We start from the raw sequence: 25,561 nt of genomic DNA, 5'->3' as shown, positions 1-25,561 counted from the left end.
TTGATTATCACTACAAAAGCCCGTCCCCCCCCCCCCGCTGGTAACAGCTCACCTTAAGTGATCACTCTGGTTACAGTGTGTATAGTAACACCCATTGTTTCATGTTCTCTATGTATATAAATCTCCTCACTGTATTTTCCACTGAATGCATCCGATGAAGTAAGTTGTAGCTCACGAAAGCTTATGCTCAAATAAATTTGTTAGTCTCTAAGGTGCCACAAGTCCTCCTTTTCTTTTTGCGAATACAGACTAACACTGCTGCTACTCTGAAACCAGACAAATTAAAATGACTTACAAGCTATTTTTCCATTCACAGGAAATAGATCCACCCCACTGGCACAAGGCCATGCTAACCGCAAACCCTTCACTTGCAAGGGCAGCTCTGCTAGAGGGGAGAAATCACCTACAAGGGAGAACAGCTTGAAAATCCAGCCAGAGCTCCAGAGGAGATCCTCTGGCAGAGGCTTCCTAGGAGATCTGCTGAATCAAACTGTTTTTGCTTTGCAATTTCTACTCATGAGCAGGTTTTCAGAAGTGCTCAGCACCCAGCTGCAATCATTGAGAAAAATGGGAGTGTCTGGGTGATAAGCACTTCACTGCAGGAAGACAGCATGTCTAACAAAACTCTCAGTACGTACATAGTTGTTTTCCATAAAAGAAAAGCATTCCCAGCTGACCTGGCCCCGCTCCCTTTCCAGTGGGCTGGCTACTTCAGGCTCACCTGAGGAGAGGGAATTATAGATGTACTTTCTGCAGCCAGGAGCAGAAGCTAGCAGAATCCAATGACAGGATCTAGCCCCTTCACTCTGACCTGAGCGGTCTTAACTCTGTTTCAAGGGCTGTCATTTCTGACTGAGAAAGAAAAGTGATAACCTCCATTTTGCTAGGGCCCATGACAAGTTTGGAGCTTTATAGGTCATATTCTGATTCCTTCCCTTTACGGAAAGTATGAAAGAACTGAATGTTTTTACCAAATTTATGCACAAACAGCTGCATCCTGCTCTCTATTAAGTAGAGCTCACAAAAAACAAACACTGTTAGCTACAATTCAGATTCTAGCAGTTCAAAATGTTTGAGTCAGAGCAATAAAATCAATAATTTACCTCCTCTTTACTGCTTTAATTTGTATAAGCAATACATCCAGTCCCTAAAAGAACTGAAAAAATAATTAGAAAACAGTCTACTAAGAGAGTGGATATTGGAAGCATAAGCAACGGAAATAGAAGAGGGATGATTTCTTTGTGGGACCGCTAGTCAAGAGATAATTTTTAATCTTTAAAACTAACATTCATATATATCATGATACATATTAAACCAAATAAAAACTAGCTATTTTGATGGATCTCAAAAGATAATTGGAAGTGGGGAATCATCAATCAATGACAGTGTTTCTTGTGGAGTCCTGCAGGGATCTATTCTAGGCCCAGTTTTATTCAATATCTTTATCAACGTTCTGGAAGAAATAAAATAATTGTGGCTAAAGTTTGCAGATGATAGAAACACTGGTAGAGTGGTAAACAATGATAAGGTCAGTTATATAGGCCGGTTTAGAACACTTGATTAACTGGAGCAATGTGTGTTTTAGTATAGCAAAAAGAATTACCATACTCTAGAAACAAAGAATGGAAGTCACATATGCAGAGATTGGAAAGCAACAACTCTGAAAAGAATTTAGGAGTTGTTGTGAACAAACAACTGAACATGTACTCTCACTCAGGGTGGTGCTAAGAAAGGCTAAGCTAAGAAAGCCAATCTGATCACTGCTCAGCTAATGCAGAGGAGTAGGGAGATGGGATTACCACCATATACTGCACTTTAGTGAGACCATTACTGGAGTACTGTGTTTAGAAGAGCCTCAAAAAATGCTGACTAATTGGAAAGGGTTCAGACAAGAGCTACAATTATTCAAGATCTGGAAGGCCTAATACAGAGAGACTAAAACAGCTCATTCTATTTAGTTTACCCAAGAGAAGATTAAGTGGTGACTTGATTGTAGTCTACAAGTACCTACATGGGGAGAAGATTTCCGACAGTAGAATTGTCTTTACTTAGCAGACAGAGGTACAACAAGATCCAATGGCTGGAAGCCGAACCTTGAAAAATTGAGATTAGAAATTTTAGCAGCGAGGTAATTAGCCATTGGAAAACTGACATAGGGATGTGTTGGCTTTTCCATTATTTGAAATATTTAAACCAAGATTGGATTTATTTATTTTCTACATATTTCTAGCAATTATTGCAGGAATTACTGGGTGAAATTCTCAGGCCTGTGTTAGGCAAGAGACTAGACTAGGTAATCACAAGAGTTCCTTCTGGACTTAAAAAATAAAAGTATGAATACCAAAAAAGTCAACACAAATACTTTTAATTTGGGTGATATGTATTTGGTGGCTGTTATTTTTATGTAGAAATAAAATTTGACCATAGAGTCAGCCAGTAGCTAAAATGCTAAAAATGGGGGGCAAAAATGGAACAACTAAGGCATTCTGATACCACTGTAATGAACACAGTATTAGTAGTAGTAGTAGTAGTACATATAGTTATGGATTGGGACCCCGGTGTGTTAGGTGCTATACAAACAGAACAAAAAAATGGTCCCTGTGACGAAGAGCTTACAAGAAATAAAAGTAGGTGTAAATGCCTACATAGCTAAAAGAGTGGAGAGCTAATAAGTTGTTTTCAATGTTTTTATGAATCTGGAAAGGATGTTCTGTTGTTTGGCTTCTGACTAGATGAACTAAACAAAATAGTTTGGAATACTGTAAAGTGGTTTTATAGATTTTATAGATAGGATATACTGGTTGCCATTAAAAAAAAAACATTTATAAACAGCTTCAGTACTACATGGTATAGGAAATAAATGTAGTAACTTTGAAACCATAGTCTTGTGGCTATTGGCAAATGTTGAATATTTAATGCCATACATTGTATTTGTGCATCTCCATGTCCTTTTACATATTCACCCACGTCTCTTTTTTTAAACAAGGTATTAACTAAATAACTGAAAATAGCAAACAGTTGTCAAAGCTTTTCTTGAGAATTAAATTAGATATATGAGGACTGCTCTGAACAAAACAAGAATTGACCTAACCCTCCTCCCAAACCTCTACCAAACTTTCTGACCCTCCAAATAGATTCTAATTAGGTTAAAAAAAACTTTGGATATTCTCCTTAGTTTTCATGCACCTCTGTCTGATTTCAGTTTGGGAAAGGAGGGTAAATACATACATTCTTGGTGTGGGTGTGTGATCCAGCTGAAATTTACATTTCTTATGAGATTTCTAGCTAAACTAGCAGTCCAAAAATGTTCCACGTGTTGTATGGTATTAGATTACAAGACATCAGTTGTGAAGACGATCCCATCTCTAAAAAATAAAAATCTCTCTGTCCTAGGGATTGCATCTTTTGGGGTACGGCGGTCGGTCTGTTGTTATAAAGGAGAATGTTCAAACAGTTTTTCAGGTGAGAGGAAAAACAGCATTTTACCAGAGTACATCAGCCTCAGATCAGATTGCTCATAAGAGAGCATCACTTAGGTCCAAATTTTATACTGAACTCCTTTATCAAATGCTGAAGAGCTCAGACACATACATTGTCCTTAGTATATTGACTTTTCTAATTAAAATCGTGAGGTCAATGGCATTTGTGCCTGAGCAAGGACTGTGAAAGGCCTGCAGAACCTGTATGAAGTGGCAGTACTGCCTCTGAAGCTCATCCACCTCGCTGGAAAGCATTTACAAAGTTCAAAAAGCCTTTAAAGGTTTCTTTGTTTAGCTTTTTGCACTGTGTTACTGCAGCACTGACACCCAGAGCCTTCTCTAATTTTCCTGACTGACAGGAGCAGGCTGCTGTTTTATGGGTACTACTAGTGCGGGAGCTTGGGCTAATCAACAATAATTATCAGCTATGAAATGGAAGCAATCAAGTTGAGATCAGGAGCAGCAGGGCAGCAGCTATACTCACAAAAGAAAGAAGACAAAGAAGCCCACGCCACCTCCTGACAAGCGAGATGCTTTGGCAGTTTGCCATGGTATCACCACCCAGACCATGGACCAGCCCTTCCAAGCTCCTTATCATGCTCACCCCACCTGCCCACTGAGTGTCTACAGTTGCTGCCAACAGTTTGGAGAGAGACTGGCTAAGAAACAATGAAAAATGTATTCCATAAACACCTTAAACTCTGCAGCTTTTAACTTATTTTCTAGCTGCATTCTACAGTGATTTATCTTTTCTTTCAGTGACATGCTTGGGTATTGCTAACTTAGAAGTGGCAGAGTGCCAAATACCAGATGCAGAGGTTGGGAAAACATTCAGGCAGGGAAATATATAAATAAATAATTTATTCTGTTCACTTACTGTATAAATAGCTTTCAGATAAGCGTTCTCCCCTAACTGCTTTGAGTCAGAGAGGTTCCCCTTCTGTCTGGAGATCTCAAAGCACTTTACACATATTAATGATTTAAGCTTCATATCACCTCAAGAGATAGGCAAATCCTGTATTTCTATGTAACACACAGTAAAACCAAAGCACAGAAAAATACAGCACATATAATCAGCTGGGCAGCATCCTTCTGCAGGTACAAGTCTGTTTGTTAAAAACTGGAATAATCATATTTCTATCTACAACTTCTCTACAGGCACAAAAACAAGTTTTATGTCTGCAAAATTACACCTTCAAAAGGGGAGTTGGACCTCAGCCTAGCTGCACATATACTACAGAGTGACTGGCTCAAGGTCAACAGGAAGTTGTTGCAGACTTAGGAATATGACCTAAATCTCTTGACTTTCAGTCTTGTGTCTTAACCGTAGGGCCATGCTTCCTCCTCTTGATGTGCAAGGAAGTATGGAAATGGAAGGAGGCAGAGCAAGGAGAAGCCAAGAGGGAGGTGGCATAAAGGTAAAATAAAGATTTGAGCATGCTTAGTGATTGATGTTACTACGTTCTGTTACTCATACAGCATCATACTTGTGTATAGCATTTTACAGACAATTAAAATAGTAGATCTCTTAAGAATCTGTGGAACAGCATTTACAGCATGTCATGTAGGGCAAACTGATTCACAGATTACAGATAACACATAGCACTACTTATCCTTCACCAAATACAATTATACCACTACCACCAAGGTGGCTCAGTGCTTGGCTGAGATCAGCTCATGGATGAAGAACAGCTGGTTGAAGCTGAATCTGAGCAAAAGCGAAGTTATGCTTGTGAGCAGAGGAAGGCATTCTAAGGAGTTTGCAGCCATGGTGAGTCTCCTTTGGCTGAAGGTACATACCCACAATTGGTCAATTCAGTCCACAGTTTAAAAGTGCTCCTAAACTCCTTGCTGATACTAAGCTCTTGTCTACCAGCATCCATGTCTGAATATTTTCTACCATTTCTGGTTGGCTAGGAGACTCCATTCTATCTTGGTGGACAATGGCCTGGCCTCAGTTATACATTCCTTTCTCACCTCCCATCTGAACGACAGCAGTGCAATATACATGGGTACGAAGCCCTCAGCCTTTAAGAACACTTAAGTACAAAACACTGTGGAGTTTCTGTTGTATGGATGTTGATCTCAAAGGCCCAAAGAGCTAAAAGTGTTTAATGTTGGACAATGAATGTTTATAAATAGTGAGAGCTAGGTTCTAGGTTCTTTTTAACAGAGGCCTTGGTTTTACGGTTACTTGGGAAACACCCAAAAACATTCATTCAAATTAAAAGTTTATTGATTAAACAAAAGAAAGAACAAGAAATCAAAACAGGCATTTATATTGAATCTGTGGTTGAGTGATTATGCAAAACAAACTTAGTCATAACCATTAAAGCCTCTCTCCTTTGGGATGCAAAATGTCAATGTAATTTTCCAGAACAACCTTTCTTTGATGAAAAGGAAAGGGTTAATTTTACTGTGCTGTACAGAGGGCATTTACTTATCCTGTTCTTAATGGACGGTCAGACAAACACAAGGTGGAGGAGAGACAGGATGGAACAGATGGTTGAAATATGGCTTTTGTTGATGTTTTTTAGAACACTGGACTGCTGATTAGTTATAAGTGGTTCCTTTTGGCTGGCAAGTCGACCATGACACCAACTACTTGGATCCTGGTTTACGATCAGGTCAGGGATGTCATCTGATTGGATCTTTTCTTCTTAGTGGCAGCGACATAGCGCATCTGATGAAGACACATGACATTGACGGGAGAGCGCTCTCCTGTTGACGTAATTACTCTATCTCAATGAGCGGCAGAAGCTATGTTGGTGGAAAAGCATCTCCCGCCATCATAGCGTGGTGTAGACATCGCTTTAAGTCAATGTAATTTACATTGCTCAAGGGAGTGGTTTTTTCCACACCACTGAGCAATGTAATTTACATCGACTTAAGTGGTAGTGTGGACAAGCCCTTAGACAAGGCAGGCTTGGATGACTACAGCATAGTTGACTTCAGTATTTGATCGAAAGCTAGGGAAGTGAGAGAGGATAGAAGGAAAGAAAGTTGAGGGTGGAAAGGATATAAACACAATAACGGAAAGGAAGACAATGAGGATCTTATGTGCCTTTTCAGTGCTGACAGTTAGATAACCCCATCCATGGGCTGAGGATTGGATGTCATAATAATATGATGACTTCAGTATTTCAGGTAAAAACAAAGTTCTTTAAACAGATTAAGGCCAGATGGCCTTCCCCTCAGGTAAAAAGTCCTTTAAATGTGTCGAGGTGAGTTGCAGTGCTGGCAGTTTGGGGGATGCATTGGGATGCAAGGTGGGATAGGAGATATGAGAGAGAGAGTTGATCTGAATTAATCTGAACAGAATTGATGATGTCCTTTTTCAAAGTCTCTTTTTAAGGAACCCCAAATGGGGAAAAGTGGGCATAACAGTTTAACTCGCTCATTATTTTGTCTACCAATTCAGCCTAATATGCATCAGACCAGTTTTGCTCTATTACTTCCGATTCCACATCTTCTGTTTTTACCAGCCATAATTTCAACAGTTTTTGGATTATATCAACATGGCCTTTTTGGTTTAGACTAATCCAGCTTCTTATCTCCAGTTCTTTTGCGCTTGTTACAACATTCAATCTTGTAAACAACATGACCTATTTTTCATGGTTATTGTAATATCTGATAAATTTTCACATACTTTTTACATTTGAGCTTATAATAGAGGTACATCTTGTAGGCCCAATTGTCACAACAATGTCCCCTCAACAACAAGACAGGCTACCATGAGCACATCACACCTGTCCTTCACTCTATGCTGGCTTCCTGTAGAATACCTAATCAAGTTAAAGGGCTCAGTTCTTATCTTCAACATGCTCATTGGCCTGCACTGAGCACCTCTAAAAGATAGACTAAAGCTCTGGGATAAAGACTGTGGCTGACAACTCCACTACTCAGGCACTATGGAACTTTCTTACATAAAGGTAAAGTTTGCCTGTGTGACAGACAGAGCTTTCTTAGAGTCTGGTCTCAGACTGTGAAACAAACTCTCCCAGAAACTAAGGGCCATCACAAATCACTCACTGCCTACCACTGCAAGTGCTAGAGGCTCTTCTTTGACCTTGCCTTCTGTAAAATAAATAGTTTCAGAGTAGCAGCTGTGTTAGTCTGTATCTGCAAAAAGAACAGGAGTACTTGTGGCACCTTAGAGACGAACAAATTAATATATTAGAGCATAAGCTTTCGTGGACTACAGCCCACTTCATCGGATGCATAGACTGGAACATATAGTAAGATAGATAGATACACAGATAAATTGGAAGTTACTATACAAACTGTTTTCAGAGTAGCAGCCGTGTTAGTCTGTATTCGCAAAAAAGAAAAGGAGTACTTGTGGCACCTTAGAGACTAACAAATTTATTTGAGCATAAGCTTTCCTGAGCTACAGCTCACTCATACAAACTGTGAGAGGCTAATTAGTTAAGGTGAACTATTATCAGCAGGAGAAAAAAAAACTTTTGTAGTGATAGTCAAGATGGCCCATTTAGACAGTTGACAAGTTAAGTATCCTCACGACTTCACAAGTACTCCTTTTTTTTTGCGAATACAGACTAACACGGCTGCTACTCTGAAACAGTTTGTATGGTAACTTCCAACTTATCTGTATGTGTATCTGTCTATTTATATATCTTACTATATGTTCCATTCTATGCATCCGATGAAGTGGGCTGTAGCCCACAAAAGCTTAGGCTCAAATAAATTTGTTAGTCTCTAAGGTGCCACAAGTACTCCTGTTCTTTTTGTAATGCAAATGCATAGCAAGCACATACATAAAACAAAACAAAAACCTTACAACACTCCACTGCACACACAATTCCCTTCCTGGGGAGAGGTTGAGAGGGAAAGAACAAACCGCAGGTGACCGATACTAATCATGTCACTTAGTGCAATACTGGACGGTGCTCAGATACTGCGGTGATGAGGGTGGTATAAGAACCAAAACAGAATAGATAAGATGATACTGGGTTAACCTTAAAAAGAAAAGGAGTACTTGTGGCACCTTAGAGACTAACAAATTTATTAGAGCATAAGCTTTCGTGAGCTACAGCTCACTTCATCGGATGCATTTGGTGGAAAAAACAGAGGAGAGATTTATATACACACACACAGAGAACATGAAACAATGGGTTTATCATACACACTGTAAGGAGAGTGATCACTTAAGATAAGCCATCACCAACAGCAGGGGGGGGAAGGAGGAAAACCTTTCATGGTGACAAGCAGGTAGGCTAATTCCAGCAGTTAACAAGAATATCAGAGGAACAGTGGGGGGTGGGGTGGGAGGGAGAAATACCATGGGGAAATAGTTTTACTTTGTGTAATGACTCATCCATTCCCAGTCTCTATTCAAGCCTAAGTTAATTGTATCCAGTTTGCAAATTAATTCCAATTCAGCAGTCTCTCGTTGGAGTCTGTTTTTGAAGCTTTTTTGTTGAAGTATAGCCACTCTTAGGTCTGTGATCGAGTGACCAGAGAGATTGAAGTGTTCTCCAACTGGTTTTTGAATGTTATAATTCTTGACGTCTGATTTGTGTCCATTCATTCTTTTACGTAGAGACTGTCCAGTTTGGCCAATGTACATGGCAGAGGGGCATTGCTGGCACATGATGGCATATATCACATTGGTAGATGCGCAGGTGAACGAGCCTCTGATAGTGTGGCTGATGTGATTAGGCCCTATGATGGTATCCCCTGAATAGATATGTGGACAGAGTTGGCAACGGGCTTTGTTGCAAGGATAGGTTCCTGGGTTAGTGGTTCTGTTGTGTGGTGTGTGGTTGCTGGTGAGTATTTGCTTCAGATTGGGGGGCTGTCTGTAAGCAAGGACTGGTCTGTCTCCCAAGATCTGAGAGAGCGATGGCTCGTCCTTCAGGATAGGTTGTAGATCCTTGATGATGCGTTGGAGGGGTTTTAGTTGGGGGCTGAAGGTGATGGCTAGTGGCGTTCTGTTGTTTTCTTTGTTGGGCCTGTCCTGTAGTAGGTGACTTCTGGGTACTCTTCTGGCTCTGTCAATCTGTTTCTTCACTTCAGCAGGTGGGTACTGTAGTTGTAGGAATGCATTGACAGAGCCAGAAGAGTACCCAGAAGTCACCTACTACAGGACAGGCCCAACAAAGAAAACAACAGAACGCCACTAGCCATCACCTTCAGCCCCCAACTAAAACCCCTCCAACGCATCATCAAGGATCTACAACCTATCCTGAAGGACGAGCCATCGCTCTCTCAGATCTTGGGAGACAGACCAGTCCTTGCTTACAGACAGCCCCCCAATCTGAAGCAAATACTCACCAGCAACCACACACCACACAACAGAACCACTAACCCAGGAACCTATCCTTGCAACAAAGCCCGTTGCCAACTCTGTCCACATATCTATTCAGGGGATACCATCATAGGGCCTAATCACATCAGCCACACTATCAGAGGCTCGTTCACCTGCGCATCTACCAATGTGATATATGCCATCATGTGCCAGCAATGCCCCTCTGCCATGTACATTGGCCAAACTGGACAGTCTCTACGTAAAAGAATGAATGGACACAAATCAGACGTCAAGAATTATAACATTCAAAAACCAGTTGGAGAACACTTCAATCTCTCTGGTCACTCGATCACAGACCTAAGAGTGGCTATACTTCAACAAAAAAGCTTCAAAAACAGACTCCAACGAGAGACTGCTGAATTGGAATTAATTTGCAAACTGGATACAATTAACTTAGGCTTGAATAGAGACTGGGAATGGATGAGTCATTACACAAAGTAAAACTATTTCCCCATGGTATTTCTCCCTCCCACCCCACCCCCCACTGTTCCTCTGATATTCTTGTTAACTGCTGGAATTAGCCTACCTGCTTGTCACCATGAAAGGTTTTCCTCCTTCCCCCCCCTGCTGTTGGTGATGGCTTATCTTAAGTGATCACTCTCCTTACAGTGTGTATGATAAACCCATTGTTTCATGTTCTCTGTGTGTGTGTATATAAATCTCTCCTCTGTTTTTTCCACCAAATGCATCCGATGAAGTGAGCTGTAGCTCACGAAAGCTTATGCTCTAATAAATTTGTTAGTCTCTAAGGTGCCACAAGTACTCCTTTTCTTTTTGCGAATACAGACTAACACGGCTGCTACTCTGAAACCTGGGTTAACCTTAGTTCCCCTTTTGTATCAGATTTAGCTAAGAAATTCTTTAATTTGGATTCTTGCCTGCTTGCTGGGCAACAGAGATCTCACACTGAGTCCTTGCAACCTCTAGAATGAAAAAGATCATGTTTTTATTAAAAATATGTACTATTTGTACCCACTTCCTACATTAAAGACAGAAAAGTGTTTGCTTAGTATTTACCCAGGAAACTGGAAAATTACTGCCTGTTGTGGAAGATCACAGTACCAAACAGAGACCATCCTCCAGGGTGGAGAGTAGTTCTAATTTTACACATTTGGCAGTGATGTACTACAGGATATAGGGTGAAACCTACTCCACACAAAGTCTTTGAGCCTTATGTTGATACAGTGAGGTGAAATTCACCTCCTAATCCACTGCACAGGTGAGCTGAGGTAGTGGCACCAGCCCTTGAAGCCAGCTGTTCAGGTTACTGAGGCCCTATATAAATGAAGAAGTGGGGCCCCTTCTGCCTTAGGGTATGTCTACACTACGAAATTAGGTCGAATTTATAGAAGTCCATTTTGTAGAAAGCGTTCTTATACAGTCCAGTGTGTGTGTCCCCATACAAATGCTCTAAGTGCATGTAGTCGGCGGAGTGTGTCCACAGTACCAAGGCAACCATCGACTTCCGGAGCTTTGCACTGTGGGTAGCTATTCCACAGTTCCCGTAGTCTCCACCGCCCATTTGAATTCTGGGTAGAAATCCCAGTGCCTGATGGGGCTAAAACATTGTCGCGGGTGGTTCTGGGTACATATCGTCAGGCCCCCGTTCCCTCCCTCCCTCCGTAAAAGCAAGGGCAGACAATCATTTTGCTCCTTTTTTCTTGAGTTACCTGTGCAGACGCCATACCACGGCAAGCATCGAGCCTGCTCAGCTAACCCTCACCGTATGTCTCCTGGGTGCTGGCAGACGTGGTACCGCATTGCTACATAGCAGCAGTTTATTGCCTTTTGGCAGCAGACAGTGCAGTATGACTGTTAGCCGTCGTTGACGTAGTCCTGGGTGCTCTTTTAACCGGGCGCCTGGGCAAATATGGGAATGACTCAGCCAGGTCATTTCCCTTGTTTCATCTCATGGCGATTGAGTCCTACCGGCAGTGCACTGTCTTTTAATCTGCAGCTAGCAGAAGACGATGGCCAGCAGTCATACTGCACCGTCTTCTGCCGAGCACCCAGGAGGTGACAATGGCTAGCAGTCATACTGCACAGTCTGCTGCCAGCAAGATGTATAAAGATAGATGAAGTGGCTCAAAACAAGAAATAGACCAGATTTGTTTTGTATTCATTTTCTCCTCCCTCCCTCCCTCTGTGAAATCAACGGCCTACTAAACCCAGTTTTGAGTTCTATCCTTGAGGCGGCCATTCAGTTTCTCGCAAAGCCACCCCCTTTGTTGATTTTAATTCCCTGTAAGCCAACCCTGTAAGACATGTCGTCAGTTGCCCCTCCCTCCGTCAGGGCAACAGCAGACAATTGTTCCGCGCCTTTTTTCTGTGCAGATGCCATACCATGGCAAGCATGGAGCCCGCTCAGATCACTTTGGCAATTAGAAGCACATTAAACACCACATGCATTATTCAACAGTATATGCAGCACCAGAACCTGGCAAAGCGAAACCGGGTGAGTAGGCGACGTCAGCGCGGTTACGAGAGTGATGAGGACATGGACACAGACTTCTCTCAAAGCATATGTCCTGGCAATGTGGGCATCATGGTGCTAATGGGGCCGGCTCATGTGGTGGAACGCCGATTCTGGGCCCGGGAAACAAGCACAGACTGGTGGAACAGCATAGTGGCTGCGAAACTTTCGCATGCGTAAGGGCACTTTCATGGAACTTTGTGACTTGCTTTCCCCTGTCCTTAGGCGCAAGAATACCAAGATGAGAGCAGCCCTCACAGTTGAGAAGTCACTGGCAATAGCCCTGTGGAAGCTTGCAACGCCAGACAGCTACCAGTCAGTCGGGAATCAATTTGGAGTGGGCAAATCTACTGTGGGGGCTGCTGTGATGCAAGTAGCCAACGCTATCACTGAGCTGCTGATATCAAGGGTAGTGACCCCAGGAAATGTGCAGGTCATAGTAGATGGCTTTGCTGCAATGAGATTCCCTAACTGTGGTAGGCCATAGACGGAACCCGTATCCCTATCTTGGCACCGGAGCACCAAGCCAGCGAGTACATAAACCGCAAGGGGTACTTTTCAATAGTGCTGCAAGCACTGGTGGATCACAAGGGACGTTTCACCAACATCAACGTGGGATGGCCAGGAAAGGTACATGATGCTTGCATCTTCAGGAACTCTGGTCTGTTTCAAAATCTGCAGGAAAGGACTTTCTTCCCAGACCAGAAAATAACTGTTGGGGATTTTGAAATGCCTATAGTTATCCTTGGGGGACCCAGCCTACCCCTTAATGCCATGGCTCATGAACCCATACATAGGCAACCTAGAGAGTAGTCAGGAGCTGTTCAACTACAGGCTGAGCAAGTGCAGAATGGTGGTAGAATGTGCATTTGGACATTTAAAAGCGTCTGGCGCAGTTTACTGACTCTGTTAGACCTCAGCGAAACCAATACTCCCACTGTTATTACTGCTTGCTGTGCAGTCCACAATATCTGTGAGAGTAAGGGGGAAGACGTTTATGGCGGGGTGGGAGGTTAAGGCAAATCGCCTGGCTGCTGGTTATGCACAGCCAGACACCACGGCGGTTAGAAGAGTGCAGGAGGGTGCGGTGCACATCAGAGAAGCTTTGAAAACCAGTTTCATGACTGGCCAGGCTACGGTGTGAAATTTCTGTTTGTTTCTCCTTGATGAAACCCCCCGCCCCTTGGTTCACTCTACTTCCCTGTAAGCAAACCACCCTCCCCGCCTCCCTTCGATCACCACTTGCAGAGGCAATAAAGTCATTGTTGCTTCACATTCATGCATTCTTTATTAATTCATCACACAAATAGGAGGATAATTACCAAGGTAACTCAGGAGGGGTGGTGGAGGAGGGAAGGACAAGGCCACACAGCACTTTAAAAGTTTAAAACTTATTGAATGCCAGCCTTCTGTTACTTGGGCAATCCTCTTGGGTTGAGTGGCTGGGTGGACGGAGGCCCCCCCACCGCGTTCTTGGGCATCTGGGTGAGGAGGTTATGGAACTTGGGGAGGAGGGTGGTTGGTTACACAGGGGCTGAAGCGGCGGTCTGTGCTCCTGCTGCCTTTCCTGCAGCTCAACCATACCCTGGAGCATATTAGTTTGATCCTCCAGCAGCCTCAACATTGAATCCTGCCTCCTCTCATCACGCTGCCACCACCTTTCAGCTTCAGCCCTCTCTTCAGCCCACCACTTCTCCTCCCAGTCATTTTGTGTTTTCCTGCACTCTGACATTGTCTGCCTCCATGCATTCGTCTGTGCTCTATCAGTGTAGGAGGACAGCAAGAGCTCAGAACATTTCATCGCGAGTGCGTTTTTTTCGCCTTCTAATCTTTGCTAGCCTCTGGGAAGGAGAAGATCCTGTGATCCTTGAAATACATGCAGCTGGTGGAGAAAAAAAAAGGGACAGTGGTATTTAAAAAGACACATTTTATAGAACAATGGGTACACTCTTTCACGGTAAACCTTGCTGTTAACATTACATACATAGCACATGTACTTTCGTTACAAGGTCGCATTTTGCCTCCCCCCACCACGTGGCTAACAGGGGGGAACATTTTTGTTCAGCCATAGGCAAACAGTCCAGCAGGAACGGGCACCTCTGAATGTCCCCTTAAGAAAAGCACCCTATTTCAACTAGGTGACCATGAATGATATCACTCTCCTGAGGATAACACAGAGAGATAAAGAACGGATGTTATTTGAATGCCAGCAAACATACACTGCAATGCTTTGTTCTACAATGACTCCCGAGTACGTGATACTGGTCTGGAGTGGTAAAGTGTCCTACCATGGTGGATGGAATAAGGCTGCCCTTCCCAGAAACCTTTTGCAAAGTCTTTGGGAGTATATCCAGGAGAGCTACGAATGCCAGGGAAAATTAATCATTAAAAATGCTGGCTTTTAAACCTTGTATAGTATTTTAAAAAGGTACACTCACCAGAGGTCCTTCTCTGCCTGGCGGGTCCGGGAGGTAGCCTTGGGTGGGTTCAGGAGGTACTGGCTCCAGGTCGAGAAACAGTTCCTGGCTGTCGGGAAAACCGGTTTCTCCGCTTGTTTGCTGTGAGCTATCTACAACCTCCTCATCATAGTCTTCTTTGTCCCCAAAACCTGCTTCCGTGTTGCCTCCATCTCCATTGGAGGAGTTAAACAACACGGCTGGGGTAGTGGTGGCTGAACCCCCTAAAATGGCATGCAGCTCATCATAGAAGCGGCATGTTTGGGGCTCTGACCTGGAGCGGCCGTTCGCCTCTCTGGTAGGTTTGCCTCAGCTCCTTAAATTTCACGCGGCACTGCTTCGGGTCCCTGTTATGGCCTCTGTCCTTCATGCCCTGGGAGATTTTCATAAATGTTTTGGCATTTCGAAAACTGGAACGTAGTTCTGATAGCACGGATTCCTCTCCCCATACAGCGATCAGATCCCGTACCTCCCGTTCGGTCCATGCTGGAGCTCTTTTGCGATTCTGGGACTCCATCATGATCACCTCTGCTGATGAGCTCTGCATGGTCACCTGCAGCTTGCCATACTGGCTAAACAGGAAACTGAAATTCAAAAGTTCGCGGGCCTTTTCCTGTCTACCTGGTCAGTGCATCTGAGTTGAAAGTGCTGTCCAAAGCGGTCACAATGGAGCACTCTGGGATAGCTCCCGGAGGCCAATACCGTCTAATTGCGTCCACAGTAACGCAAATTCGACCCAGCAAAACCGATTTCAGCGCTAATCCCCTTTTTGGGGGTGGAGTAAGGAAATCGATTTTAAGAGCCCTTTAAGGAAAAAAAAAAAAAAAAAAAAAAAAAAAAAAAAGGGCTTCGTCATGTGGACGGGTGCAGGGTTAAATCAATTTAACGCTGCTAAATTCAACCTCAACGTCTAGTGTAAACCAGGGCTTAATGTGGCCCCAGCCTGCCTCCTACATGACCTTCTGAGCCAACCAACATAAGGCTAGAGTTGAGAACTTCCTCAAGTAAAATCTGCAGTGCAGATGAAATAGAAGCTCTCTCCAACCCATTTGGATTTTCAAATGCTATGCAATTGAGAAAACACCACAGAAAAGGAAATGACCATGACGCTGATTGTAATTTGCTTTAATTTTTTGGAACTCAGAGGATTTAAAGTGGATAACCAGAGGTACAATTTTCATGAGGGAGTTGAAGGAGATTCCTTCCCCATAATGCCCCTAGAGGTGATTCACACAAATTTCCCATTACAATCCAGTAACAAAAGATATGAATGTTCAAGAAAGAGCCAGAGATATCCTGACATGTTGTAGATATGATTATTGATGGGGAACAGGATAGATTCTTGGTTCAGACTACAAAATGTTTGATAATCATAAGCCCAATTCTACTTTGAATTACACCCCATTGAAATGCCACAGAAATTGCCTAACATTGACGGTACCATAACTAATAGAAAATTTTGCTAGTCCTGTTCCTTCTTCAGGCATAACACTAGGATAGCAGTGGTGAATAAATGAGGTTAACAGAACATTGATAGAAAAATAAATCAGAAGACAAGTTTCACATCTGGTATCACTGTTTTCTTCAGAGCATTCACATTGTAGAATGTCCAAGTGCTGCCCTTACCAGTTAGCCTACATGCTAATACACTATTTCACGTAGTTTTATAAATAGATTATGGAAAGCAAAAGTGCAAGTGTTAAAATATTAATCAACTCCCCAGAAAACAGTGATGGTGATAAATTATATGTAAGGCTCCATATCTGTCACCGAGGTCGCACAAGTCATGGATTCCGTGACTTTCCACAGCCCCCGGGGCCAGCCGCACCGGCTGCTGCTTGGGTGGCCCATGGGGCCAGCCCAGCCGCACCGGCTGCTACCTGGGCGGTCCCTGGGCAGCTAACCCCAGGGACTGTCCAAACAGTGGACAGTGCGGCTGGCCCTGGGGACCACCCAAGCAGCAGTCCCAGGGCTGTGGGAGCAGCCACAGATCAGCAGCCCCCCAGCGGCAGTCGCGGGTGTGGCTGGAGCAACGGTGAGTGGGCAGCCCCTGGCAACTGGCCTTGGTGGTTTTAACAGAACATTGATAGAAAAATAAATCAGAAGACAAGCTCCACAAAATTAAGGCTATGATTTAATCAGGAGTATTTATAGTACAAGTCATGGACAGGTCACGGGCCGTGAATTTTTGTTCATTGCCCATGACCTGTCCATGACTTTTACTAAAAATACCCATGACTAAATTGTAGCCTTAATTTTATGCTATAGGTCCTACAGCATTCATTGTGTTTTCTCAAAACAGAAAACTAAAAGCTAACTTTTGGGCAAAGGACAATGACAAGCCTGAAAAACAGAAGGCAATGCTTCACTTAAGTAATAAATACAAACCTCCTCCTCTCTGACCCCCAAATCATTCATTTCTGCAATGTGACTCGAGAAACCTCAAAATCAAATTCATATTGACAAGATGTAAATTAGTATTTGAGTTGACCGGGCTTGGAAAATTGTTTCCTGAAATGGTTCACATCATAACAGCAAGCAGCAGCAGTAAAGTGGTGAGCAAATACTCTGTCTCTCACCTTAGTTCTAGTGCTTAGTTCCAAGTTTTACTTACCAGTCTTGTACAGCATTGAAGGATTCTTCATTCGTGATATCATACATTAAAATGAAGCCCATTGCACCCCGGTAATAGGCTGTTGTAATTGTCCTATATCTCTCCTGACCTGCCGTGTCCTAAAACAACAAAAATAATCTTTTATATAAATGTTATCTTGTCAAGTGATTTGTATCTTTCTGAAAATCAGAAGTGAACTTTGAAAAATTTTCATCTTCACACCTTTGAAATTCCATTCAAGTCACTGGGCAGCTTTTCATTCTCTTTTTTTAAAAGAGATGAAGGATTGTCCTGTGGTTAAGGCACTACACTGGGACTTAGGAGATCTTGGTACTATTCCTAGCTTTCCCAGGCAATTCATCTCTGTGTCTCAGTCTCCCACCTGTAAAATGGGGATAATAATACTTCCATTGACACACAGCCTTTGTCTATCTTGTCCATTTACATTGCAAGCTCTTTGGGACAGGGATTGTCACTTATGTTAATATAGAGTGCCTGATTTTGGTTAAGATTTTTAGGTTCTACTTAAATAAAAATGTTAACAATAATAATTAAAATATATTACAGGAAATAATATCATTATTCTGTTTCAAAATAACACTTATTTGCATTTTTAAAGACCCCAAATGTATCCTTAAATCTTGCAGAAATAGAACATTTCAGTGAAATTCCATCAAGCAACATATAGTATGAACTTTTACTACACCTACTGTACCATTGACTGTAGAGATCTTAAGTTAATACTGGTTTGTTTTTTAAACAAACGCTGTAAGGGAATTATATCATTGCAAAATTTTAATAGTACAAAAATTTATTTTTGCTAGAACATGGAAAGGACTACTTCAGCTGTTCCCTAGTAGAAGAAACTGACAAAAGTGACACATGTATTAATTGGAATATTTTCTAAAATAATTCCTATGGTACAAGTAGTACCACCTCATTAGAGAAAATATATTTAAATGAATGTTCTTTTCTGCATGTACATCAATCATCCTACAAATAAAGAAGAAATTAAATTCCACCCACTTCATAAACCAATTATAAGAAGATCATTTTTTTAAAAATGTAATAGAGCTGATTACTATACACAAACAATTTCTTAGGCAGAACACTAGGAGGGAATTCAGGTCAGATTACAGTAACTACAGCCTAGGTTTAATGATCTTGCACGGAAAACAGGCATAGAAAGCTATAGCCTGATACACCCCTTATTTACCTAGATTTACACTAGGGTAACCTCACAACTTCAGTAGAGTTACTCCTGATTTACACCAGAATGAGAGGAGAATCAGGCCTTTGATGTAGACATACAATTTCCCATGATACTTCATTGTTCTAGACATACCAGCGGGCTTCATGCACTAGAATTTATCTATCATAGGCTAGCAGTGTCCATAGAGCAGTCCTTACTAGCTCCCATGGTGTAGATCGCAACAGGAAAAGTACGCCACTGAGAAGTACACCAGCATAAATCAGGAGCAGGGCTGGCTCTAGGCACCAGCAAAACAAGCAGATGCTTGGGGCAGCACATTTCTAGGGGCGGCATTCTGGCGCCGGCCATGCCACCCCTAGAAATGTGCCCCCAGCTCGCCTCCGCTCCACCTCCGCCTACTCCCCTGAGCGCGCTGCCGCCACTACACTTCTCCCCGCTCCCTCCCAGGCTTGCCAAGCGCCAACAGCTGTTAAGCCTCGGAGGGAAGAAGAAACCGAGCAGCGGCACGCTCGGGGGAGGAGGCGGCGGTGGTGGAGCGGAGGTGATCTGGGGCAGGGAGCGGTTCCTGTAACCCCCGCCGATTACTTCCTGTGCTTCCCCCCCGCACCCTTGCTCCCCTCTGCTTTGCCTGCTCCCCTGAACATGCTGCCTCTCCCTCGCCTGAGAGGGAGGGAGGAGAAGCGGAGCAGCAGCATGTTCAGGGGAGCAGGCAGAGCGGAGGGGAGCTAGGGTGGAGGGTTGCGGGGGGGGGAGCCGCAGGAAGCAATGGGGGGAAATGCGGCATGCCCGGGGGAGGAGGCGTGGCCAGGGATTTGGGAAGGGGCAGAGTTGTGGTGGAGACGGGGTGGGAAGGCACAAAAAAAAAAAAAAAAAAAAATTTTGGCGGGGGCAGCCAAAATTTTTTTTTGCTTCGGGTGGCAAAAATCCTAGAGACGGCCCTGATCAGGAGTACCTACAGTGAGCTCTAAACAATGTGTAAAATTGCAATTCCTGGAGTTTTGGGTTTGTTCTCAAAGTTCAGAGATGAACTCATGGGTTTGGGAACTCATGAGAACTGAATTTAATATAAAATTCGCATGAACTGCAGCAAACAAAAACCATGGCGTTTCATGGACTCTGTTTTATAGCTCTACTGATATTTGTGTTCATTTGTCACACAATCAAACACAATGCTGTACCATTCCCACATTAGCCCAATGAAACTTTTCATGGTTCCTAAACAGTTGTAAGATTCAACAGAAATGAGAATACTATTAAGAGGGCCACATGTAGGCATCTGAAAATTAGAAAATTCAGTTTTATTTATGGTCATCCATCTATACCATATGTTGAAAACTCATTTTAGAAATATTGCTTTCTGAACACGTCAATGTAAAATTACAGATAGGTCCATGTCAAAGACTCAGATCTGACAACTCCCAAACATTGGGCCACTTCTGATCTTCATGAACTTTGCAACTGGTTCCTATATCTATAAATGACTAAACAAAAAAGTCCAGATCCAAAACAGCATCCTCTACCTTAAATCTGGCAAAGCTTCAATCCAAATCTGCAACTGAGGCCCATCTTTACGTAAAATTAGTTATCTACAACTTTAGTCCACTTGTTTCTCTCCCTTTTTTCTTTTATACATATTTCAGTTTTGACATAGCTGAGAAAGCCTAAATCAATGAACAGTAAGACTCTAAAATACTGGCTATGAAGTTATCAAAATCTTGAATATAGAGCTTACTGTCTTGGTGTCTTATCACTAGAATTTTTCATTGTATGATCTGCAGACAAGTTTTAGTGTGAATCACCTGAAGCAAAATAATATTTTCTGCTTATCAGATTAATATATTTCCCCCTATACAAATCTCAGGTTGACAGACAGATACATGGTCACTGTCAAAAAGTGTCTGGATTCCATATCTATTCTGGACAGTAATACTGTAGACTTGCTATAGGACAGGCTTTTACTCTAACAGCAAAGAAAGGGTATTAAGCCAATAAAACTATGGGAAATTAAAACCTTTTCTATAAAAAAAATATAAGGAAACTGCTTAAACATGAAGGAAATAAGGTGATATTCCTTCCTCTAATAATGATGGATCCATTGGCTTTCTTGCTTGGCTGAGGAATACAATTATACTTTCATACTTCTTATTTAACAGGCACATGTTGACAAAACTAGCTGGCTTATGAGACCTTTCGAAAGTACAAGAACCCAACACAATCAAGTCAGAGTCCAAATTGGAGACTACCATAAAATATATATTTGCTGCTATTACTAATAAGTAGCAAATAGCAGTAGTGAATACTAGTAAATAAAATAGACTCCCATAATTTCCTCAGTCTAAATTCTTGAAAGCAAAGAGGTCTCCCCTTTCTGTAGGCTCATTACGTGTAGGTAATTTACTTTTAAGTGTATATGCCGTATAACGAAACCACAGTTGGTGTTGGAAATTGATATTGGTACCTCCTTGATCAGAAGAGGCATGGAATAAGATTTGGAGGAATATTTATACTGCAATTTGGTTGTCTCTATTCTCCAATCTTCCTCCTTTACTATGGTGGAATGTACTCTGGATTCTAGTTCAGATGCACAAAACTGCCCTACCAATGACTCTTTCTGATAATATTATGTGATAACTGGTACTGTTATGCACATCATGTTATAGCATCCTTCTACCTATTTATTCTGCAACCAAAATAATTTAATCTTCTAACAAATAATTCATTTAACACTAGTTAGAAGAATGTCATTACTCATTTCCAAATCAGAAATTTACAATATTTTCACATACAGTATTTATACTGGAAAGGTTTTAATATACTATTAACTTTAGCCATTATAAAAATCCTGCAACACTGGAAGGCTTATATACAACCTTTATATTTCTTTAGAACTACTGAAACAATTCACTTCATACTTGATTTGTTTCCTATAGTTCATTGAAATATAAAAATCAAGCCAATTACTACTGCCATTATTTTACTGTATGTGAAGTTGCAAATTAAATTCCAGTCTACATAATGGTACTTTATACGTGGTTTTACATGCCAAATAAATTATAATCCTAGAAAGAGATCAAATTATAAGGCATACACACAAAGAGGCAGAATTAAGGTTGAGTCTTGAATCTTAATTCTGTATTGGCTTACTTTTAAGAGCTTAATTTCTCAATCTTAACATTTAGTTAAGAATTGTGTATACCTTATAGTCCATTAAAAAAAACGAACAGTCAGTGCAAAAATGCTGCAAGAAGGCACATACTCAGTGCAGAGGGAATATTCAGAGAATAATGCTGCCAGCCTCTAACAAACCTCTAGTGAACAGGTGCAAACTGTGATTTTCAGAGGGTCAAATTTGGGTGGAATTTTACAAGCCAAGAAAAGGCATCCCTAAGATCACTGTGACCCCCCGCCCTCCGCCCACCTAGTCTACCTCCAAAATTTCAAGTTCCTGCTCCAGAGTACTGTGGCACTACAGTTTTACAATGGTTGTAAGATTTTCTTCTTTTTTAACTTGGACAAAATACTGTATTTTTTTCCTAACCTCATTCTAGGAAATGGCTCAACTGGTTTTGGTGAAACTTTGAAAAAAAATATTCAGCTTAAGATAGATAATGGAAAACTGAATTTTAGCCCATGCTGTTTAAGTCTGGCAAAGTTATAAGCAAGTGAAAAATGCGATCTTATAATGAATGGAGAGTAGTAGGCAACTGTGGTGGGGTGGTGCCCCACTCCCATGCCATATTGGGCTACAGCAGGCCAGAGCAGCTGCACAAGGCAGCAGCCAATCAGGGAGGGCCTGTTAGAGAGCCAATCAGGGCCAGTATTACAGTCAGCCAATCAGGGCTGGGCTAGGCCCTATATAAAGGCTGCCCAGGAAAGGAGGAGGTAGTCTTTCCCAAACCTTCAGAGGGTGAAGGTCTGTCTCCTGTATGAGGAGACTGGTGCAGCGGGAGCAGAAGGGAACTCCCACCTGGTATCTGCCGGGCAGTGGGCCCTGAGAAAAAGGGCCTACCTGTTGCAAAGTGGGAAATGGCCCAGGGAGAGAGATGGACAAAGGAAAGAAGGAGGGCAGACAGGAAGGCTGTGCTGAAGGGTCCCTGGGTTGGGACCCAGAGTAGAGGGCGGGCCTAGGTCCCCCCCTTGCACTTCCACCTGGCTGTTAGGAGTGGCCATCATGGACTGCACCAGACCCCTGCCAAAAGGGGTTAGACTTTTGGGTGTAGTAGGCCATTGTGGCTGGGGTGAAGGGAAGGATTGCTGACAACACCAAACCCCTGGAAGGGGGTAAGACCAAAGCAGTGGGCACTGCCAGAGGGCAGTGTCCTGAAGAGGATGCCGCAAGCTGGGAGAAATGCAGGTCGAGACGCCAATCTAGAGTGAGAGATGGATTGACACCACTGTAGAGGGCACTCTGCATGAACTGAGCTAATTCCCAGAGTCAACAGCAGGAGTTGCTGTGGTGGTGAGTCCCAACCCCATCAGACAACCTTTACTATAGGCATCACTACCAGCATCAGCAGTAACAATTAAAATTCATATTAATATGAAATCCAATCAGAAACATGTTATATGTTAAAGACATGGTCATGTGGAATGAATGATATTTACAAAGAGAGGGAGGTTACAAATAATTTGTTCTTTAAATAGAAGAGTTAAACATACCAGTGTTACCTGGGGTCCAATGCATTCAGAAACCTCATTTTATTCTGCCTAAGATTTAGGAGCTTCTTGAATATACAGAGAAAGTTACAGCTGTGTGATTGTTAACTCAGATTATTTTGAGTATTTTAACAAACATCATAATGTGAAATATTATGTTTTAGTACAGTTTGATTGAATTTACTTGGAACAGTTAATTCCCTCAACACAATGAAACTTCCAGCCCTTGTTTTTATGCTTTGTTCTTGAGAAAAGATTGAGCATATTTCATCACATCTGCATCTTAAAAGCAGTCCCAGTTTTTATACTAATGTACTGATGTGCACCTGCACCCAAAGACAATCCTTGTATCGGTTCAAATGTGGCTACTGACTGATGTTACTTGGTCAGATTCCTTCATTCATGAGTACTGGATTGCTCAGATCATCTCTTGGTTTTTTTTTTTAAACTGAAATGCTGAAGTCTGCATTTTATACTAGTGTCTTTTCTAAGCAAAAATGTAATCAAGTAAGCCTGAGGAAAATTATAAAACTTGACCTATTCCATTACTGTGTTACCATGGCAATTCATTTTCCTGGGAGAGCAGAGAAACTAGACATAGATCTTCTATGGGGCCATTTCAGTTCTCTTGTGATAGACTATAAAAGTAATGTCTGTATTTTATCAGATCTGACAATGATCTTCATTAAAGAACTAGAGTAGAGGAACAGCAGGGAATGAATGTGAGTGCTAAGTTCAATATTGTGAAGACTAATAAAAAGGGCACTTTAAAAATGTTTAACAAGATTTTAACTGCTAACTGACCAAAGATGTCAATGTAAAACTTGCATTTCCAAATTCTGCTCTCATGTAATCCCCTTGGTTTTAGTCCGACTGGCTGGTTGGCCCAACCATGCTTAATCTGCAAACTCAGAGATCCAGTGAAGGCAAGGTTCAAGCAATCACCCAGCTTCTGTGCACTGCACATTAACTGGCAGAACCTCTGCTGACATCCCAAATCAAGATCAATGGGATTTACAACACAAAGGAGGGCAAATAATTAAAAAAAGTTAATCCCTTTTCCTGTATGTGAACTGAAGCATATGCAGTCATCCAAACTGGCTGGATGCTGTTGTATATGTTTGCATATTGTAGAGGTTCTTTTTGCCAGTTTGACAGTGTATCCACCCTGCCCATTAAGAACTCCCGAGTTGTGAATGTACATATGTTGATGCATGTGGGCTGAGAAGAGGGGCAAAGTATAAAAAAAATCACCTGTTCCTGTGTCTAGGTGAAAGGAAGTATTTTAGTTCCCCTTTCTTAAGCTAGTTGACCTTCATCTATCCATCTGCTCAGGGTTAGCACTTTCCCCTCAACCCACTCACATCCTTGTCAGTTATCCTTTTATGAAAACCTGGCCGAACAGAATAATCTTGTATTGAGCCCCGAGCTCAAACTTGGGCTCTTTTTAACCAAAGAATAGGCAAATTCCAGAGCTGAGGATACGGCACTGAAAATACCCTGAAATAACCACTAACATTTTATCGAGTTTCCTATCGCCATAATCTCAGTTTTACCTGGGTTGAGTTCAAGCCACCTCAGAGAGAGACTAACCTGAGCACTAGAATACCTCTCTACTTAAGGAAAGACTCCCAGGACATGGAAAGAGAAGGAGTGGGGACAAGGAGTTAAAAATACATGAACAAAGCAATGGAACTAGAGAATTTTGCTTTCCTTGAGGTTCAGTTGGATTTTTCTAGTGCCTGTGAATCTGAAAGTCAAGACAAACCTGATGGCAAAAAGCTTCAAAATGAAGGGAACCTGCTAGTTCAAATTTATGGTGACCATGTGAGCCAGGTTTCATTCACACACCTCTCCTGTGGGACTATCACTTGAACAATGCTTTAGGCAAAGAGAAGGGCATGGAGATTTGCCCAAGGTCACTTATCACGTCTTTGGAAGGAACCACATATAGCTTCACAAGTCCCAGACATAAGAATGGCCATACTGGTCAGACCAAATGTCCATCCAGCCCAGTATCCTGTCTGACAGTGGCCAATGCCAGGTGCCCCAAAGTGAATGAACCTAACAGGTAACGATCAAGTGATCTCCCTCATGCCATCCATCTCCACCCTCTGACAAACAGAGGTTAGGGATGCCATTCCTTACTCATCCTGGCTAATAGCCATTAATGGACTTAACCTCCATGAATTCATCCAGTTCTCTTTTAAACCCTGTTATAGTCCTAGCTTTCACAACCTCCTCAGGCAAGGAGTTCCACAGGCTGACTGTGTGCTGTGTGAAGAATTTCCTTTTGTTTTAAACCTGCTGCCCATTAATTTTGTGGTAGCCCCTAATTC

General features: G+C 42.2%; 1 protein-coding gene across 3 annotated transcripts in view; it reads right to left on the bottom strand.

Moving 5' to 3' along the window:
* Nucleotides 1-25,561, bottom strand: part of RAB3C (RAB3C, member RAS oncogene family) — a 218,572-nt gene that overhangs the window by 96,874 nt on the left and 96,137 nt on the right. For all 3 annotated transcript variants that reach the window (XM_043514715.1, XM_038402675.2, XM_038402674.2), the window contains exon 3: nucleotides 17,354-17,472. In XM_043514715.1, coding sequence (XP_043370650.1) covers nucleotides 17,354-17,472 — 119 coding nt within the window. The remainder of the gene's footprint in view (nucleotides 1-17,353; nucleotides 17,473-25,561) is intronic.

Source organism: Dermochelys coriacea, chromosome 5 (genome assembly GCF_009764565.3).
Source record: "Dermochelys coriacea isolate rDerCor1 chromosome 5, rDerCor1.pri.v4, whole genome shotgun sequence".
In the NCBI taxonomy this organism is placed as follows: domain Eukaryota; kingdom Metazoa; phylum Chordata; order Testudines; family Dermochelyidae; genus Dermochelys; species Dermochelys coriacea.
This window is presented reverse-complemented; position numbering and strand designations above follow the sequence as displayed.